At 50.8% G+C, this 20661-nt stretch overlaps 1 protein-coding gene across 1 annotated transcript in view; it reads right to left on the reverse strand.

Moving 5' to 3' along the window:
* Positions 1-841: 841 nt before the first annotated feature.
* Myom3 (myomesin 3) overlaps positions 842-20661 on the reverse strand; it is a 54958-nt gene continuing 35138 nt past the window's right edge. The window contains exons 21-37 of the mRNA XM_008848623.2: positions 19410-19524; positions 17376-17532; positions 16698-16807; positions 15324-15368; positions 14263-14399; positions 12176-12320; positions 11913-11972; positions 11586-11653; positions 10437-10547; positions 7862-7949; positions 7343-7381; positions 6986-7094; positions 5633-5796; positions 4541-4577; positions 4349-4371; positions 2489-2544; positions 842-1346 (exon numbers count right to left, since the gene is read on the reverse strand). Of these exons, the coding sequence (XP_008846845.1) occupies positions 1083-1346; positions 2489-2544; positions 4349-4371; positions 4541-4577; positions 5633-5796; positions 6986-7094; positions 7343-7381; positions 7862-7949; positions 10437-10547; positions 11586-11653; positions 11913-11972; positions 12176-12320; positions 14263-14399; positions 15324-15368; positions 16698-16807; positions 17376-17532; positions 19410-19524 (1728 nt within the window). The 3' untranslated portion in view covers positions 842-1082. The remainder of the gene's footprint in view (positions 1347-2488; positions 2545-4348; positions 4372-4540; positions 4578-5632; positions 5797-6985; positions 7095-7342; positions 7382-7861; positions 7950-10436; positions 10548-11585; positions 11654-11912; positions 11973-12175; positions 12321-14262; positions 14400-15323; positions 15369-16697; positions 16808-17375; positions 17533-19409; positions 19525-20661) is intronic.

The raw sequence follows: 20661 nt of genomic DNA on the forward strand, positions 1-20661 counted from the left end.
GTTTTCAAAGAGGGAAACTGGAAGGCAGGGAAATGCCCAGCTCTGTACTGAGATCTGCCAACCAAGGCCAACTCCTATCTGCACACCACACATAGGCCCTATGCTCGAAGAAGCCTTGAAGGTCATCCACTCCATGCCTGGCATCCCAGTCTACACTCCACTCCTCCCTGTCCTCACCTTTGCTCCCACCATGGCTGCTCCTGAAGTGTCCCCCTCCCATTTCCATGGCCAAACTGGATTCATCTCTCAGGGCCCAACACAGTTCTGTCCTACATTTTCCAATTGGATTGACTGTCGTCCCCCTCCCCTGATCATGGGTGGCACTGTCCTTGGACCTGTTTAGTGTTTTCATCGTCTGCCTTGCCCTGGGGTCATCTCCATCCACATCTGTTTCCCTTCGGTACTGAGACCCCCTCCTGGGTGGGGTCTGAGTATTGTTTATCTTTGTAGTTCCAGGACCACCCTGAGCTTTGTGCATGCTACACTTCTGATGAGTGTTGGAACTGCAACAGTCCTGTCCTAAAAGAGAATTGTGATGAAAGGATTGATCAACTGCATAAACTCTGTGCCAGGAAGGCAGTGTTCAGTCACATTTTGACCTACTTGACCTTAACCCACTAGATGCCAGTAAACACCTCCAGTTGGGACAACCAAAATTGTCAACTTTACCAAATGCTCATAAAGAACAATGTTGCCTCCTGTTCTGAGCCCCTGGCATATGGTCTATAAGGGGTTTCACAAGCCGTCATTAGGGGTGGGTGGTAGGGGGGGGGGGGTGGGATTGTTCATCTGATGCCTGAGAGCACAAGAGCTTTGATGAAACTGAGTCTTGGTTCCCAGCTTCTGATTTCCAAGTCTAGTGCTAACTACCTCCACCCCCTCTGCCCATCTTGGAGGCCTCTGAAGACCCAGCAGGATCTCTGTTGCTTCTTTCTGGTGTGTCCACTCCAGCTCCCCTCATGTCCTGGGTTCTACCCTGTCCCTTCCCCTACTCCACACCCCAGCCAATGCCAGGCTATGACCCACTGGTTGGCCTCCTGGTCCGTGCAATGCAGATCTCAGGCTGGCCCTGAACACGCCCATCACATCTTCTTCATGTCCTTGGGTGCCTCTCCATGTTTGAACACGCTGATGGTGACATGACCGGTCTCCGAGCCATACTTATTCTTGACAAAGACACCATAACGCCCGCTGTCATCACTGGTGACCTTGTTGATAGTGATGGTGACTTCTGTCCCCCTCACCTCCATGTGATATCGGTCATGGAAGGTGACAGGCTGGTCATTCTTTAGCCAAGAGATTTCAGGGACAGGATCTCCTGAGATGATGCAGGTCAGGCATAGGGTCTGTTTTGATGGATAGGAAGAGAACAGTTTTACTTCCTTATAATTTGAACTTGGAACTTGAACCTGGCACTCACCTTCATGTACCTAGAGAGCTTCTGGTCCAGTAAGCTACTTGGACATGTATTACATCTTATTTCCTTTTTTGAGACAGGATGTATGTATCTTGGGATAGCTTTGAATTCACTATATAGCTGAAGACAACCTTGAATTTCTAATCCTCCACTTCCCAAGTGCTGGTATTCCTACCATGCCTGCTTTATGCAATAGGAGGGGTCAAATTCAGAGCTTCATGTACACTAGGCAAGCACTCTATCAACTGAGCTACACCCCAGTCAACCCTTCTGTGAGTTTCATTGTAACCCATAAAGAGAGACACATTCTGTTTCAACCCCAGATTCTCCATCAGCTTTTCTACAGGAATAGTTTCTAGTTGGAATCTTAGATTGCTCTCTTTTGCAATTACCCACCCCAGTAAGGAGGTTATGTTACTTTAGGACAAAGATTTGTGACTTGAATTTGAAGTTCCTGAGTGAGGTTTAACAAAGAACACTGCAGTGTGATGGTGAAACTCAAGGCTCTGGAATCGGCAGTTGCTGTGATTCTCAGCTCTATCAGTGAGGCTATGTGACGTTAGTACCTTAACCACTCTGGGTCTCAGTCTCCTCTGCTATCAAATGTCACTAGCATTAATACCCTATTTCCTGTGGTTGGCTTGGTGACAAAATCAGCTAAAATACGGAATGATATATATAGTAATACCCCACACAAAGCAAGCACCGCATAGGTTACTGAAAACACTAGATCTCTTCAGGATCATGTAGTTGAACTCCTGTGGAGACCAAAGTCACAGTGGGCAGACTCTGATCCAAGCTGTCTAGAGATGGAACCCAGTTAAGCACTGGGTCTGACCTGGATTCAGCGATTTTCCTTGATACACATGTCATCAGTGAGCCGCTTGCTCGTATGTGATAGGTTCAGCCTCTCTGGCCAACCTACCACCTTTGGCTGGTAAATCCACAGAGCACCACTGTTTCATGACTTGGGAGGTAAATCCACAGAACTCCACTGTTTCATGACTTGGGAGGGATCCTTGAGGGAACAGGAGCATGGGACTGCTGGCCATGGGCCAGAAGGGACAGTACCTTATCTTCCATGATGGTGGCCACATCTGGCAGGCCCCTCACCACCTTGGCCCGATCTAGAATGGAAAGAAGAGAACTCAGTGGTGAGTTCTGCCAGCTGCCCTCCCGCCCAGTAGTTTTCCTCAGAGCTAAGGGTTAATGTTAGGCCTCTTTCTAGTTCTGTCTTTAACAGTACCACATGAGCCTCATCTTCACAAGTAGAAGACGTGGAACGTGGGGGTTTCTGCCATCAAGTTGAGGTCACTACGATTAGTGGTACCTGGGGTGACAGTGAGTTCCTCTGTCACTGGGGAGTGGAGAAGAAGGTAAAGGAGATTGCTCTGAACTTAAACTGACATTATCTACCAAACAAACTGTGTCACTGACCACCGAGGGAGTGAACCAAGAAGAGGTCTGGGAAAGTTGCAGCTTTTAGGACACCCTGCCTCTGGTCCAAGGAGGGACCTGGTGGCCCCAGGAAGACAATGTGGCTATAAATTGCTAAGTAGAGATAGAAATGTGTCCCTAATACTGCAATAGGGGCAGTGGGGAGACAAGGGGATCTGACAGGCTCTAGATCATGCATCCCCAAAGTGTAAAGAGCCTAGTTCAGATGTCAGTTTGTCAGAAGTCAGGTCCTTGAATCAGGCAGGGGAAGCCCCAGGGATGGGCACTGTCATGGGCAGGAATTCCTCCCAGCCTTCCACAGCTGGGGATCCTGCTTCTCCCACTGACTCTGATTTCTCAAGTCCCAGCAACTTCCTTCTGTGGGAGTTCTAGATGGGAGGGGATGTTTGTTTGTGCTGGGCAATGGCTAGGTGGTGCTGTGAGAGCTCATCAGGCTTGAGTAGCCCAAGGCTGGCCTCAGGCTGTGCTGTCACCCCTGAGGTGGCTGGCCTCTGTGAGAGCACCTCACTGCAGGGCCACTTGGAACCTGGAATTGTCTAGACTGAAGATAAAGACTCAGTGCCCAACCTTCCTGTCACATAGGGATAGTCTGGGACAAGGTGCCACATAGGGACAGGCACCAACGTCTGTGTGCTGGTGGTCACACAGTGTCCCTGATTCTCATAGCCATCCAGGTTCCTCCTTTGTGGTCAGGCTGGTAAAGTGGTAGGACTCTGCTGCTGGCTTGGCCCTTCACTGAAGAGTCCCCATTTTTCATCACTGGGCCAGAGAGATTAGAAGGCTATGCGTCTAGCACTGGGCTGTTCAGAGCTGCCTGGGAGACCTTGTAAGTGGGCAGGTTTGAGCTGGTGGATTTGGTAGCTTTCACAGTAGCTCAAAAGCTGTGCCAAATCCCCTGGGCTTGGGGCTGATTCTGGGTTAGATGAGACGCCCCCTTGCCCTTCCCTCTAGTCCACTCAGAAAGGCTAGCTTAAAGGCTGGAGAGATGACTTAGCAGTTAAGAGCACTGGCTGCTCTTGCAGAGGACTAAAGTTCATAACTACCTATAACTTCAGCTCCAGGGGATCTGGCACCCCCTTCTAGACTCTGCAAGCGTGCTCTCATACATGCGGCATACACTCACACAGACACATACACACAAATAAAAATAAATCTTAAAAAAAAGACAGGCCAGTTCAGCCTCACACCCCTCTGTTCCCTGTCTTTGGGTTCCCACCAAAGGTTGTGTGCATCTGCTTGGCACCAGGCCCATACAGGGCGTGTCCAACCCACCACTTCAGGTATCCTCAGGATCCTTATCCATCTGTCTTTTTTTACAGCTACCTCCCAGATCTCCCCAGTAGCAACGTGAGACCCCAGAACCCCACAAAGCCTGCTGGAGATCTGGGACTTCAGCAGCCTTCCAGGAGGCTGGGGGTCCAGAGAAACCAGCCTAGAGTCAGGAACAGAACAACACGACTACTGGTGACTCACTCTTCTCAATGATGGCCAAGGCCCTGAAAGACAGAAACAGGAGCAGAGTTGCAGTCACATGTCCAAGTCTTGCTGTATGAGCTGAGGGGGTGACAGGGGAAGGTGGCGCTTCTAGGGCTCCCAGAAGGGGCCTGGGCAGTTTATGTTACCTCCGAGGGGGCTATGATTGACATGCGGAGTGGGAAAACTTACTTCAGTCTCTGGTGCTCTGCCAGGGCATCATCAAAGGCTGCAGGACAAAGATAAAGGCAAGACAGGGCTGAGTGGGGACTGTCCTTTACTCTCTTCCCCGTTCTAGGGTTCTCTTGGGGCCAGTGCCAGGACTGGGGAGAAGAGAGTCTCTCAGAAGACCATGGGGTTTTCATTATTTTATTTTACTTTTTTTTCTTTTTTTGAGATAAGGTCTTACTAGGTAGCCCAGCTGGCTTGGAACTTGCTAAGTAGACCATCCCAGGCTGGCCTGGATCTCACAGAGATCCACCTGCCTCTGCCTCCCAAGTGCTAGGATTAAAGGCATGTACCACCATGTCTGGTTCCTTTTTTGTTTTTTTGAGACAAAAAACAGCCCTGGATTGCCTGGAACTCACTATGTAGACCAGGCTAGCTTCAAACTCACATAGATCTTCCTGTCTGTGCCTTCCAAGTGCTGGGATACCCCACCAAGCCTGGCATCTTCATCTTTTTGAGACAGGTTCTCACTATATAGCCCAAGCTGACTCTGAACGTGCTACCCTTCTCCTGCTGCCTCCCAAGTGTTAAAGTTGTAGGGCCCACAATGGGGTTTTCTTTTTTAAAATTTTTAAAATTTATCATTATTGTCTGTGTGTGAAGGCCCAGGACAACTTTGTGGAGTCAGCTCTCTTCTTCTACTGGGTTTCTGGGGATTGAACTCAAAAGTCATCAGGCTTGCATGGCAAGCACTTTTTTTTTTTTTTTTTTTTGCCTTTTGAGACAGGGTCTCCCTAGAGCCCCAGATGTCCTGGAACTCACACCAGGCTGGCCTCAAACTCACAAAGATCTGCCTGCCTCTGCCTCTGCCTCCCAAGTGCTGGGATTAAAGGCATGCGCCGTGATGCCTGGCGGCAAGCACTTCTAACCCCTGAAGCCCCCCAACCCCTTTTTTTGAGACAGGGTGGTCTCAAACTCACTATGTAGCAGAGGATAACCTTGAACTCCTGATCGTCAGGTCTTAGCTTCCCAAGTGCTAGGATTACAGATATGCACCTGGTCCCCCTGGGGTTTTCTAGATGGGATTCTCCGAAGACAGACAGAAGGACAGCTCACCTTGCCCGGAGAGATCTGCTGAGAGCTGCCGGACTTCCTTCCCAGCAGCTATTTCCAGGGTGTACTTGCCCTTGTCCGAGTCCTTGGGGTCCAGGATGTGGAGCCAGATCTCATCCAGGGTGGTGCCTGCCCTAACCCGGTCACCTCTCTCCAGGTGCTTGTCTCTGAATGCAAGGTCAGAGAATCACTGAGGCTGGCTGTAAGGCTAGACTCCCTGTCCTCAGGCCCTCTCTTGGAGTGTTGTTTTCAGATCCATGGCTGAGGGGTGTGACCATCAGTGAGACAGTCCATTCAGATCCATTTATTGGCCAGTGCTCCGTTCATCATCCAATCATCCATCCATTCAGCGTTCAGTCTCCCATCCATTCCTTCATTCCCTTAGCAATCTGGGGGCAGATGAACTGTCAGCAAATGCTAGGTGTGTATGTGGGACTCTGATGCAAATGGCCTTCCAGGCTGGGTGACCTGTGACTGCCACTTTCCTGTCCTAGGGAGTCACTCCCTTGATTCTGCATTTCCATCCTAATCCTGCAGTATCGTCTCACAGTCACTCTCTCCTAATCTTGGAAACCAACTTAACATTAAGCCCTTTCTCTTCACTACCTAAATTTCATTCCTGAAGACATTTATCCCACGTCCCCAGTGTTACCTAAGCCTGTTGCCACAGGGCTCAAAAACTCTGGCTAGAGAAGTCCCTTCCCCTCTTGAGTCTTTCTGTGGCCCTAGCTCTCATTGCACAGACTTGCCCAAGTCAATCCAGACTTTCCCATAGAATGTGTGCAGCCATGTCTGCTTCATAAGGCTGAGGTGTGCACATAATAAGAAGCCCAGGAGAAATTCTACCCTCAAACTATCTAGGTTACTTAGCTCCTGACTGAATCTCTGGAAACCTCATCTCTCCTGCTTTCAAGCCCTGACCTTGATCAGTTGTTAGCACCTCAGCTTCCTCTGCCTGTACTTCCCCCTTGAACCCTGCTGCCAGGGTTTGCTGAGACTGGGGAGGCCCACCAGGGCACTATCACCCCGCGGACAGGCTCTGTCTCATTCCTGTATCCTTCCCTTCTCCAGTTTCCAGGTCTGGGGCTGTGATCCTTCTGTGGTCACGGAGATCTCAGAAGAATGGCCCTACCACCAGCATTCCCATCTGGGAGGAGGGCGCTGTCCTTCTCTCTTTGCTCACCCTATCCCCAACCCTGCCTGTGGACAGGGCTGATGTTAAACCCTTGCCCCGCTGACCCCTTTGAAACAGTCCCTGCTGGGAGGACTGGGCAGGGGGAGGGAGGGAAGCCCTCATGGAGCAGGCTCTGGGCCCTTCCAGCTTGCCAAGGACTGACGGGGGCTACGTTAACCTACTTGTGGAACCAGGAGGTTTTCATGTATTCCACATTGTAGTACTTGACCTTGCTGAAGAGCCGGATCCCCTCCTCGGTCCCCTGGATTTTCAGTGGGGTTGCAGAGAGAGCTGGGGATGCAGAGGAGACCTGTGAGTCTCCCCTGAGGACCTGTGAGTGGCATATTTGCAGGCCAGTCTGCTTGCTGCTGCCCCAGAGGCAGTGTGGAGGGGACACAGTGCTGTGTGGAGGCTCGGGCTTCTCTTCCCATTGTTGAGGGTGGCTCCTAGACCCATTTCCACAGCCAAGGCCATTTTGGGGTCCCTTGGAGGCTCTTTGGCATTAGGGCAGAGCAGGACAACAAGGCAGGCATACTTACCACTGATCCTGCCCAGCTCAGTGAAGACAGCATCAAGGGCTGGAGGGAGACAGAGAATGATCAGCTGGGTGGGTTCCCTTTGGGATATCCAGAAGAGGGGATATCCTTGGAGAAGGGTGAGAGAGCTCAGAGCTTCTCTGAGGGCAGAATGCTCTGAAGGATGACTTGGGAGTGGGAGGAGAACTCAGGTGGTCAGTGATGGGTGGGGCAGAGGGGCTGCCACCTGGCAATTTATTTCTGGCTATATCAATTGACCTCAACAGCAGCCAGGGCCTTCTGGATGGAGAGTCTCCAAGCCTGGGTTTACTGTGGTATACCATGGTATCACATATACCAGACCTCTGTTCCTGACTAGCTGTGCAACCTTGGGCAAGTCCCTTAACTGCTCAGTGCCTCAGTTTCCCCAAGTGAAATGGAGATCCCAAAAATCATAAGCCACATATCCTACTGCAGTCTCTTGCTCCAGTGTGACCTCTCATGCCCCCCCCCCGGCCCATCTCTGACATCACTGGCACCTACCTTCGCCTGTGAGGTCCAGGATGGTGTTGTCTTCCCCCCGCTCATCAGAAACCATAGCTCTGTAAATTCCTTGGTCTTCTTTGGACAACTACAAAAGAAGATGAGAGATGGTGGTATGTGCTTGGAGAGTTGATGGCAAGTCAGGAGGTTCCAGGGTCCAACACTGTGTGGCTTCTGGCAAGACCTTTCTCTCCCTGGGCCTCAGTTTACTCCTCTGGGCTGATGGCCTATAAGGCTTCTGTCAGCTCCAATGTTGATTGATTCCTAGCTCAAGGCTCATCTGGGCCTGGAGAAGGCAAGTGCATGCACACACACACGTGTGTGTGTGAGTGTGTGTGTGTGTGTGCACCAAGGGCAGAAACAAACACCCCATCTGTATCCCAGGGCGCTGCTTTGAGTCCAGCCTAGCTCAGCATGGCGAGCCTCCTGGCAGAGCTTGTCAGTGCAAGGCACTCTCTCCCCAACCTGTTCTCTCCCTCAGGCCAGACACAATGACTCCTGCAGTTCCCAAGAAGGAAACACTTTTTTCTTTGGCTCAGGACAGGGGGTCTTTCTGGCACACCTTGGCAATCTCAAATTAAATCTGAATCAATAATCATTGAAGTGAGAACTTGATTGCACTTTTGAAAATGTTTGCTGGGTCCGGAACCAGGGCAGGGCATCTCCAGTGCTAGGCAAGTAGTCTACCACTAGGCTCCAGCCTGGGGATGTGCTTTTAAGGCGAGGTGCAGAGGTCAGAATCTACCTCTTTCAGGGCCCATGGAGTAATGTTTGCTTCCAGGCCCCCAAAGGTCCCTCCCACCCTGGCTACCTCCACACAGTAGCTTTGGGGCAGGATTCAAGGCAAAGGAAGGTCTTTCTGGGGACTGACAACTGAACCTCAAGAATCTTCTTCCACACCCCCCCCCCCTTTACTCAGGGAAGGCCTCAAAGTCCCAATCATATGGGGGTGGTGCTAGAGTGACCTCTGACCCCACTCTAGCCTTGTGCTCTTTCATTTCACCCTGCAGAGCCTCAGTTTATTCGTCTGTGAAATAATGTTGGTATCCTCGTTCTGTCTATGTGCCTCTGGTGCTGTGGGGGACCTAGGGTTAACACTATGGGAGCCAGAAAGCTCTGAATCTACGGGATGGGTCATTATATCAAGACCCCACAACTATTAAGTACCAACTGAATGGCATATCCTGTGAGGAGCTTGGTTAACAGTGACAGAGGCTGCTGTGGCATTGTTCTGATCACGATATGGAGGAAGACCCTGGCCTGGTCATTTCCTTCCTAGTAGGAAGCCTGTGATCAACTGTCCAGTTCCTCCAGCACCCAATGAGGCCCGGGAAGCCAGCAGCAGGAGAACATTTGGGCAGGTGGGGAACCAGCCTTACATGTCTTTTCTAGCCAGGTCACACTCCTCTAGGGGGCCTTGTGGGAGGGCGTGGGGAGAATTGGGCTCTAGGCCTACTTTGCTCCAGACCTGCCTCACTTGGGAACAGTGTTCCTGTCCTCAATCCTAGTCCAAGAGCAGATGGACCAGAGGTCAGAAAGGACCAACAACCAGCCAAAGGCTGCACAGTCAATACCAGAGCCAGGTCTGGAGCCCGAGAAAGGGAAAAATCAGTAATACTACTCTTATCTTCTTCAAAATTCTGTAGGTCTTTTCCTTAATTTAAAATGGTTTAAAGAGGGGGCTGGAGAGATGGCTCAGCAGTTAAGAGCACTGGCTGCTCTTCCAGAAGACCTGGGTTAGGTTTCCAGCACCCACATAGCAGCTAACAACTGTCTAGTTTCAGGGATCTGACACTCTCTTCTGGCTTCCATGGGCATTGCATGCACATGTACACTTATATACATGCAGATAAAACACTCATACACAGAAAATTTTCAAAAATGTTTTAAAGCTTGATTACATTTTATTTATTTATTTACTTATTTACTTATTTGCTTATTTATTCATTTATTTAATTTATTTTATTGTGTGCCCATGCACGTGTGTGTGTGTGTGTGTGTGTGTGTGTGTGTGTGTGTGTAGTAGGTCAGAGAACAACTTTTGGGAGTCTGTGCTCTTCTTCCGCTATGTGGGTCCTGGGGATCAAACTCAGGTTGTTGAACTCAGTGACAAGCATCTTTGTTCGTTGAGTTCCCCTGACTCTGCACCTCCAATTTTTAAACATTAAATTTGACTTTTTAAACATTGCATAAACCAGTATTTATCTTTTTGTTTGTTTGAAGGTCTGATATGGTTTAGGTTGGCTTCAAACCTGCTGCAGCCAAGGATGACCCTGAACTTGATCCCCCGACTCCATCTCCTGAGTGCTGGGATTACAAGTGTGCACTTTCTCACCCAGTTTATGTAGTTCTGGGACTTGAACCCAGGACTTCCTGTGTGTCCGGCCAGCTCTACCAGCTGAACTACACCCCCCAGTCCCTAGTATTTTTCTGGATTGGGGTTTGGATGCTCCGTGTGTGGGTGCCTCGCTTGTCTCTCACTAGTCCCAGCCCTGCTCTGCTCAGCCCAGTGCTTTCCGATCCATTCAGTTGGCAGCTGAGCAGGGTGTGCGCCCCCAGCCCCAGTGGCACTCACCTCCTCGATATGCAGAAGCCCATCTCCAGTCTGTGGGTCGTACTGCCCACTGGGTGCCTCTTTCTTCTGGAAGAACCACTGGAAGCGGGTCTCCTTCTTGGTATTGGTGACCTGAGGAAGGCAGGATGTGAGGGGACTCCATCAAGCTTTCTCATAAACACCCAGCTCAAATAACTTCTTTGCAAACATGACTTCCTCCCCCATGAGCCACAGAGACACGCTTGCTGAAGTCAGTTGACCCCTTCCTCACACCGAGACTCCTCTGCTGGCCTCTGGATTCCAACTTCTGCTTCTTCTGGAAACCTCTCTGCTCTGCTTTCCCTGTAAAGCTCAGGCTTCTTAAAGTCCCAGCTGTCACCTCCTTCTGGGAGCACCCCAGAGTACCCCTCCTGCCTCACAATGAATTTCCTGACCATGTCTGATCAAGCATAAAGAATGCCATTTTCCAATAATTCTGTCATGTACTATGGGTTCCCAGGGGACTAAGGAAACCAAATCTGCATTACATATGCCTAGGGGTTTGCAGAGTATTGGGTGTGCAGTGCATGATTTTATTTTCTGAATGAATATGCTGGGGGGGGGTGGCACCCATCTATGATGCACTTCCCCATTATCAAGGGGACCTGGGCTTTGGAGTCAGGGTGACTTGGTTAGGACCTGGCTCCCTGTACCCTTGTGTGGTCTTGAGTTATTTGTATTCTTGTCCCTGAGGTGGAGGTAATAACATCCATACCACAGATGACTGTGAGACAGATGAAATAAAATAAAATAATACCCGATGCACTGAGTGCTGTCCAGCGAAGCTCCTTGACATATAGATTCCTTCATAGCTCCCAGATCCCCTGGGCCCTGGGGACTCCCTGCAGAGCTGCTGGGAGATCTAGCTTAAGGTTGATCCACCTCACAATAATCCTACTGCCTGGGCCTGGGAAGGTGGTTTTGTGTTGTTGTGTGTGTGTGTGTGTGTGTGTGTGTGTGTGTGTGACTGTGCTCTCCTAGGGCCCTGACCCAGGCATGAGATCAGCCCAGCACAAGGGCATAGGATGGAATTCAGGGGTGGAGTGGGCAGGGACAGCCTCTGGGCTTGGGAATAAGCCAGAGGTCTTGCTTCACTGGGCTGGAGGCAGACCTGGGTGGGTTGGGACTTGCCTTGCATGTCAGCAACACTTGGCAATCCTCTGTGATCTTCCACTGCAAAGGCTCCTGGAAATAGGGACCTGGAGGTAGGGGTTGGGAATCATGAGCCTGGACTCCAGGCTGGGCCAGGGCGCCACCTGGTGGCCTGATAAGGGAAGCCAGCTGGGGAGGAGATTGCTAAAGATCCTAGTCTCTAAGATCAGGGGAGGGACTGTGGTGAAGCAAGGGGCCTGGGGTACACGACTTTCAAATGAGGTTTTGTTCCAACACTGGAGTAGGATTGAACCAGACCACGGTGGGGTGGGTCGGTATCTTCCAGCACTGGCCAGTGGCTCTTACCCTGCTTTCTCTTCCAATCTCTTCTCTTAGCTTCTGCCTTTCTTAGAAGCTTGTCAAAATCTGTGAACACATGGAGAAGACCTGGCATGAGTGACAGAGGCTCCCAGAGGGGGCATCAAGGTGAACAGAAGACCAGGGATGCAGTCAGCAGACCCCAAGCTGGGGGGGCTGCTGAGAGTGTGAGGAGGGCAGGAATACACAGAGAAAGCTGGGTTCAAGGACAGTGAGGCAGGTGGCCCAGGGCAGAGTGGGGCTGTGCTGACCGTCGTCCACTAGGGTGAGGGTGATCTGGTTTTTGGCTTTTCCATCTTGGAGCTGGGCAGTGTATGACCCCTTGTCGTCCTCAGATAGTTGCTGAATGATAACTTCCACCAGGCCCTTCTCACGGTCAAAATTGATCTTGCGGTTCTGAGGGGAAACAAACCCTGGAGTCTTTGCTATTCTGAGAGATCTGCTGAGGGGCACACCTCAGGGTGTGGTCAGACTTGGGGTGTTATGTACAAACTGTCAACCCGCAGGGACTGAGAAAGGGTTCTAGATAATCCTTCCTTGTTTATATAGATTGGGGATCCCATGATTGAATGAATTATAATTTAATAATAATCTCTGGGCTGGATGTGGTGGTGCATGGGGAGGCAGAGGTACGCAGATCTCTGTGAGTTCTAGGCAAGCCTGGTTTACATAGTGAGTTCCAGGCCAGCCGGGACTACATAGTGAGACCCTGTCTCAAACAACAACAACAAAACAAAACCAATCTCTGTGCCCCACCATGTCTCACATTAGTGGTTCTTTTAAGTTTCTTTTGCAATTTAAGTAAAAAAATTAATTTAATTACATTTCAATTTATTTGTGCACACACGTCTGTGCACACGTGTGTGTGTGTGTGTGTGTGTGTGTGTGTGTGTGTGTGTGATGTGCGCACACATATGTGCACGCGTGTGTGTGTGTGTGTGTGTGTGTGTGTGTGTGTGTGTGTGTGTACAATTTGTGGGAATCGGATCTTGTGGGAGTAGGTCCCAGAGATTGAACTCAGGTTTCAGGCTTGGTGGTAAGTGCCCTTACCAGCTGAGCCATCTCACTAGCCCCAAGTTTTTCTTTAGAGGCAGGGTCTCATGTAGTCCAGGCTGGCCTCAAACTGGCCGAGTATGACCTTGAACTCCTGATCCTCCTGCTCTGCCTTTCCAGTGTTGAGATTATGGGCATGTACTGCCACGCCCAGTTTTCCTTTTACATTTTAACACTCTTCCAAATTGTTCATTTGCATTTTGCAACAAACTAAGTTTTATTTTCCCCATTTCGGTCCCTGCTACCTGTGACTTTATTTGCATACACAATTGAAGGAAGTGATAAAATTTTATTTTATTTTATTTTTGGGCTGGTTTTACAGTAAAGCCTCTAGACCCTGTGATACCTTGGATAACATGTGGCAAGCTCAACGTGTGTTCTGTACGCAGAGCTTTCAAATCTGTTTCTCTTGTGCTGCTTTTGGTCTTGGGAAAACCTGCCCTGCTGTATAATTACAGTGATGGAGGCTCAGAGGTGTGAGACTGGCCCACAGGCACTCAAGGGCTGGGAGTGGACTTGCTGACATCTGGCTCCACGCTATTTCCCTGAGTCAGAACCAGCAAGCCCTTCTCCATAGGATGTATTCTTCCTCCCTTCCCGCCTTCCTCCACCTTCCCTCCCTTCCCCCTCTCTTCCCCTCCATCCCCTTCTTCCCTCCCCTCCTTCTTTCCCCCTCCCCCTCCTTCCCTCTCCCCTCCCTCCCTCTCTTCCTCTCCCCTCCCTCCCTCTCTTCCTCCCCCCTTCTTCCCTCCCTCCCTCCTTCCCTCCCTCCTTTCTTTCCCTCCTCCCTTGGATCTAACCCAGGATCTTGGCCATGCTAGGCATGTGCTCTACCACCGAGCTACACTTTAGCCCTAATACATGTTTTCTGATAGTTGCACTGCCATCTGGAGATGAAATTCACAAACAATGTGATGCTGTCAGGAGACTGAGATTGACATTTTGGCAGATTAAAAACAACTGCGAATCAGTAGCCCATCCTAACCTGTCTACCTATGAATCAACTAAGATTCACAGGTCATACTCTTCTATGAAGCACTCTTCTACGAAGAACAAATAATCATTTAAAATAAAATCCTGTGTATTTTAATATGCAGTTGCTCCACCCCCATCCTCCCTCTCAGTCGCCCCTTCCTGCTCCCCCAGGTGTCTTCGTCTGCACCCCAGTGTTGGGAGAGCCAAAGCAGGCAGCCATTTCTAAAGTGACTGCAGTACAAGGCACCAGTCCACAGGTGAGGACTTGGGGCAGGCGGGGGGCTACCCAGGGACTGTGAGCACCGGTTACCGGGGAGCTGAAGATCTCCTTCTGGTTGAAGATGAGGTGCAGTTCAGCGGCTGGCGACAGCTTCTCTACCTCCAACCAGAGCCGAACCTCGCCTTGCTCGAGGATATCAACGTGCCAGCCGGAGATCAGCTTGATCACTGGGAAACACAAGAAGGGTGTGGGTGGGGTGCCCTCTCCTTCTCTCTCAGCCCCACCTAGATTCACCCTTGGCAGTGGACATAGGAAATGTTTACAAAGCCTGAAGGGACTGGGCCTGCCTGGGGGTCTGTGTGCATGCTTGCTGTAGACAGAATTCAGCTCAGAAAAGCATTTCCCCTTCAAGGGCTCTGGGCCCTAAACACTAGAAGTCTGGGCTCCCTGCTCCCTGCCATGCTGATTTGGTTATGTGATTGCCTGGGATGAATTTTGAAAAGTTCCCAGGGTTATTTCAGTGTGTGACCAAGTCTGTGACTGGGCTTAAGGATTCCACCACCCAGGGCCAAAGGAGGGAAATGGAAGTTTAGATGATCCAAAGCTCAGATGACTCAAGGGCTGATGAGGATGATGGTGGTAGAGGCAATGGTGTTGGGGATAGTGATGATGTTGATGGTGATGATGGTAGTGATTATGGTGGTGATGGTATTGATGGTGCTGATGATGAGGCGATGATGATGATGGTGGTGTGATGGTGATGGTGGTGAAGGTAGTGATGATAACGGTGATTGTGATGTGGTGGTGATGGTAATGATGGTGATGATGATGACGGTGGTGGTGATGATAGTGATGGTGGTTGATGGTGGTGAGGATAGTGATGGTGATGATGGTGGTGACGGTGATGATGATGGTATTGATGGAGGCGACGGTGATAGTAATGATTAAAGACTGCCCTGGTCCCTTCCTTGCACCCCGCTGGCTCCCTGCTGGCTGTCCTTTCCCAGTGCTCCTCTGGTCTCTGGCTTTCCAGCCTGTGGTTCTTTTCCCTTTCCCCCAGGTTGTATCCTTGCTCTCTGCCTGACTCGGCTCTGCTCAGGACACATCCTTGGGCCCTTAGGAACTGTGGGAAGTTGCACATCTGTGCTTACCTGGGTTTCTGATCTCATGGCTTAACTTCTTTAGCTTGTTCAGCTCTGGAGCAGCGAGGGACAAGAAAGAAAACGGAAGCTGAAACAGGCCACGGAATCCACGAGAACCATCCGAGGAACCCTCCTATGCTGAGAAGCTCTGAGAGAGCGCCACATTGCCACCAACTTGGGGTCATGTGCTCCACAGAGGCCGGTGATGAGCACTGTGGGCTTTGGTCTTGGGGCACTATGGGAGATGCTCCGGCTATGCTTGGCCACCCTGAGAACACCCTGCCCAAAAGAGCATCTACAATGTACCAGGCTCCGTGTGACCTCATTAGTCCCCAGCACTGAGGAGGCTGAGCCTCACTGTTCACTTGCAGGCCTTCCAGGCCATGTATCCTTGGTCCTATCATTAACCTACTGTTACATGCTGTCCTACAGCCTAGTGTCTGGACCACATGCTGACTGCAACAGCCCAGAAGTCTCCAGGGCTGCTTCAGAGAGTGCTGCCGCATTGCCCAACTGCTTCTTCCTGTCAGGTTTGTCTCTCTTGCTGACCTGCACTCTGGACATACATGAGTGTCTCGTACACAGTAGGTGCTCAATAAATGCACATTGCAGGCTCTAGTCCATCCTCATTTTGCCTTGTAAACCCAAGTCCTTAGCATGCTGAACTGCACTTAGGCAAGTATCTAATTGTAGCTGTATAACGGCACTGTTTCAAAGGGGCAGCAGAGATTCTAACCCCCCTGTGCAGATGAGGTGATTGAGGTCTGGGAAGTGATACAACTTGCTCAAGGTCAAATAGCCAGCATATTAAGGAATTAGAATTAGACTGGGCTTTGGCTGTTTAGCAAAATAAAAGGGACTGACAGGCCATGAGCAGGAAAGACAATGGGCAGGGGACCAGTTGCTATGGAGACATCAGAGACTGTCTCATCAACCAGGAGCATGTGCTTTACTGGCTAATCCATCAAAGCTGGCTGGTCTATTAAGGCAGCCACTCTCTGGTTAACCACGGTCCTCACTGCTCCTTATTGCTATTGCCAGCCTCGTGCCGCAAATCATCTGACGTTGTCAATTTGTGACCACCCTTACACTCCTGTTTTTCTTAGGTTATAGCAGGAAGCCAAAGAATTCTGAGAGCTTTGCCTTTGTGTAAAGTGGGAAAACAGAAGACAGACAAGAATGAGAATTCTACCAGGCAGAAGCTTTGTGCCTGTGGGAGGTGCTCAGTAGGTGTTTAGTGATTGACAGGCTGAGTGGATGAGGTGAGGACGGCTTCACTCATTTTTGCTGCTCTTTGCTGGTTTCTGTGGGCACTCATGCTTGGACTCTGGATTGGGGGGGAGTGTCTGTCTCTTTGGGGAGGTGGCAGAGCAGGTGCTTTACCTTCCTCAGTCAGTGTGTGGCTTGCAGAGGTGTCTTCATCAGCATCGGTGACTACCACTGAGTAGATGCCCAAATCCTGAAGGTCAGGTTCTTTCAGGATGACCTTGGACCTGGTAGAGAGAAGAAAGTCATTCTGAGTGGGGACTTTGGCCTTGTACATTTTGAGCCTGGGAGCTGGAGGATCTTAGCTCTGGTGGTCTGTGCCCTATCCTGAGCTGGACAGCAGGGGCAGTTGTCTCCTTGGACCTCCCGGGACTCTTGTGGCCTAGCATCCGCAAAAGCTCTTAGAATTGGGCTGTCAGGCACGGGGTCTGCTTATGACTGCACTGATCTACTTTCTTTCAGGGCTGGAGACGGCAGCTTTATCTCCTGCCTAACATAGCTAAGGCCATGGCCGGCTGCTGGGAGGGGACATTTGACAACGGCGCTCTGATCATCTATTCCAGTCCCTCATGTTATTGGGCAGAGATGCTCACAGGTCCTTACCGAAAAAGAATCCTCCCAAAGAATGGGTTCATTTCTGTCCCTGAGTACACCCTCCCTTGTTTCATGCAGTGGTGGCAGCCCACGTCTTCAGGGCAGACTGGGAAGCTCCTGCCAGCCCGCTGTCTGTGTGCCGCCCTCCAGTCCTGCCAGCCCTTGGGTGCTGCTGAGTGGGTGTCCCAACTCTCCACTTACTTGTTAATTTCATCCTCCACCTCGACCCTATGGGGATCTAGGGGACCCTTGTAATCCTTGGACCACTGAAATTCCGAGGAGTCGGGGGCTTCGGGGGCTTCGAAAGCCAAGTAGATACGGCCTTCTTCGTCCACACCAACCTTGATCTCCGGGGCATCTGAGGACAAGATTTAGCAGCGGGCAGCAGGTGTTTATAAATTATAATTCAGGTCATGTCCCTTCCCTGCGTACAGCCTCGACTCCTTGTGAACTCCAAGATTGTGCGTGATCTGGGTCCTCAGCTCAATTCTCACCTCCTCTGAGAAGCCCTCCACAACTGACTCTTCTTCCTTCTTTTCCTCTCCTCTTCCTTTGCCTCCTTTTCTTCTTCTTCCTTTTTCCCTCCTCTACTTCCTCCCCTTCCTCCTCCTCCTTCCTCTTCTTCTTCCTCTTTCTCCTCCTCCCCCTCCTCTACTTCCTCCTCCTCCTCCTCCTTCTCCTCCTCCTCCTCCTCCTCCTCCTCCTCCTCTTCCTCCTCCTCTTGCTCCTGCTCCTCCTCCTCTTCCTCCTCCTTCTCCTCCTCCTCCTCCTCCTCCTGCTCCTCCTCCTCCTGCTCCTGCTCCTCCTCCTCCTCCTGCTCCTCCTTCTCCTGCTCTTCCTCCTCCTCTTGCTCCTGCTCCTCCTCCTCTTCCTCCTCCTTCTCCTCCTCCTCCTGCTTCTCCTCCTTCTCTTCTTCCTCCTCCTCCTCCTCTTCCTCCTCCTCCTCCTCCTCCTCCTCCTCCTCTTCCTCCTCCTCCTCCTGCTCCTCCTTCTCCTGCTCCTCCTCCTCCTTCTGCTCCTCCTTCTCCTGCTCCTCCTCCTCCTGCTCTTCCTCCTCCTCTTGCTCCTGCTCCTCCTCCTCTTCTTCCTCCTTCTCCTGCTCCTCCTCCTCCTCCTGCTCCTCCTCCTCCTCTTCCTCCTCCTTCTCCTCCTCTTCCTGCTCCTCCTGCTTCTCCTCCTTCTCTTCCTCCTCCTCCTCCTCTTCCTCCTCTTCCTCCTCCTTCTCCTCCTCTTCCTGCTCCTCCTGCTTCTCCTTCTTCTCTTCCTCCTCCTCCTCCTCCTCCTCTTCCTCCTCTTCCTTCTCCTTCTCCTCCTTTCTGAGGCAGGATTTTTAAGACATTAGCCCAAGCTGGCCTTGAATTCACTATGTAGTCTAGGTAGGTGATGTTCCTGCTGCCTCAGCATTTGGAGTGCTGGGATTACAGGTGTGCACCACTACAGCTGGCTTCTGTCTTTTAAAATTATTTCTTTTCTGTTTTTTTTTTTTTTTTTTACAGTGCTGCGATCAAACCCAGGGCTAGGGCCAGCCCTCCACCACTGAGCCACATCCCTAGCCTTGTTCCTGTGATCTTAAACCTCCTTCTTCATGGACTAGTTTGCAGTCCATCTTTACTGTCCACTCACTCCCTGCACCCATCTCCCCCACCATGACACACACCCGCTTCCTTTGGCAGCTGCATTTCCAGTGCAATGTGGACCTCACCAAATACTTATTTGTTGGTTGAATACTTAAAAGAATAGGAAGCAAACATGCTTTATTGTTAACATTGTGGAGTGAGCCTGTCACTTGCTACCTGCATTCCTTGGTGGTTTAACCTATGCACTAGAACAGTCAGTCCTAATGTATGAGGACCTAGGACAAACTCTGACATGTATAGCAGGAGAGCCCTCAAGAGCTGTGACCACACACAGGCAAAGCTACACGTGGTAAACAAGATGGAGCTGGGTATCACTTGGGGTCACATGAGCTCATGCATACAGCACAGAAAAAGTGGAGAACGTCATTGCAGTCTAGGGAAGTGGTGACTTCCTTTCCTGACTCCATAGCCATGATAGGGGTTGGGGAAGAAGAGAGGAACCAGCCAGCAGGGGAAGGTGAGCTGGAGGAAGGAAGAACAGTGCTGGAGAAGGCCTGCCTTCCACCCGCCATCCTCATGCTTCTCCATCTTCCCTGGAGCTCCTCCTGTACCCAGGGCACAGCCCCACAGTACAGCCTAGCACTGTCTGCCATCCTACCTGGTCTGTCCTCCAGGAGGATGGGGTCAGTGGGCATCGATGGTTGACCCAGCCCAGCTGAGTTCATGGCCTGGACCTTGAACAGGTACCGCTTTCCTGGCTTCAAGTCAGACACCTGGGGAAGGGGAGAGCAAACCCTGAGGATAGGGATGCTGATGCTGGCCAGAACCATTCCTGGTGGAACCTGCCACCCTGGGCTGGGGTGGGCTGGAGCATGCCCCTCTCCCAAGCTCAAAGTTTTTCCCTCCCCTCCTCTCCCTTCCCCTCTCCTCCCTTCCCCTCCCCTCCCTTCCCCTCCCTTCCCTTCCCTTCCCTTCCCTTCTCTGCCCTCTCTTTCTTTCTTTCCATTTTTTTCCAGTCAGGGTCTTTCTTTGCTGGTCAGGTTAGCCTAGAACTCATGATCCTTGTGTCTTCACCTTTGAGATGCTGTCATTACAGGCCTGTGCCTTCTACACCAGGCTTTTGAGTTCTGATTTGTTTGAGACAGGGTCTTGTGTAGCCCAGGCTGGTCTCCAACTAGATATGTAGTTGAGGCAGGCCTTGAACTTTAGATCCTTTTACCTCCATCTCCCAAGTCCTGTGATTATAGGCATATGTCACCATGCTTGACTGTGAGTTCTAATTGTGTGTGTGTGTGTGTGTGTGTGTGTGTGTGTGTACGTACGTGTGTGCATGCATGTATACATCTGTGTGGAGGCCAGAAGTCAATGTGAGGTGTCTTCCTCAATCACTCTCCACCTTATTTTCTGAGACAGGGTCTGTCACTGAACCTGGAGCTCAACAATTTGGCTAGAGTGGCTAGTCAGTGAGTCTAGCCATCCATCTGTCTCCACTCTACACACACATACCCCACCCCAGTGCTGGGGTTATAGACATACTGTCAAGCACAGCTACTTTTTTACATGGGTACTTGGACTCTAAACCAGGCCCTCATGCTTGACTGGCAAACACTTCACCGAGCCACGTCCCCAGCTTGAGTTAACTAGCCTCTTCATCAGGTTTATCTCCTGAGCTTTGGAACCTGCTGGAATTTACCTTCTTCCCAGCCAGAAAGCCCTTTCCCTCTATGTGTCCTTTGCCTTATATAGATATTTCTTTCCCTTAACAGCCCCAAGATGGACCTGGAGTCCCTCTTGAGTCCTTTTCTTAGTCTTAGCCACACCCCACCCAATCATCAAGTTCTGCTCACTTCCCTAATATTTCCTTCCTTCCTTCCTTCCTTCCTTCCTTCCTTCCTTCCTTCCTTCCTTCC

This window comes from Nannospalax galili, unplaced genomic scaffold (genome assembly GCF_000622305.1).
Source record: "Nannospalax galili isolate Female #2095 unplaced genomic scaffold, S.galili_v1.0 scaffold184, whole genome shotgun sequence".
NCBI lineage: Eukaryota > Metazoa > Chordata > Mammalia > Rodentia > Spalacidae > Nannospalax > Nannospalax galili.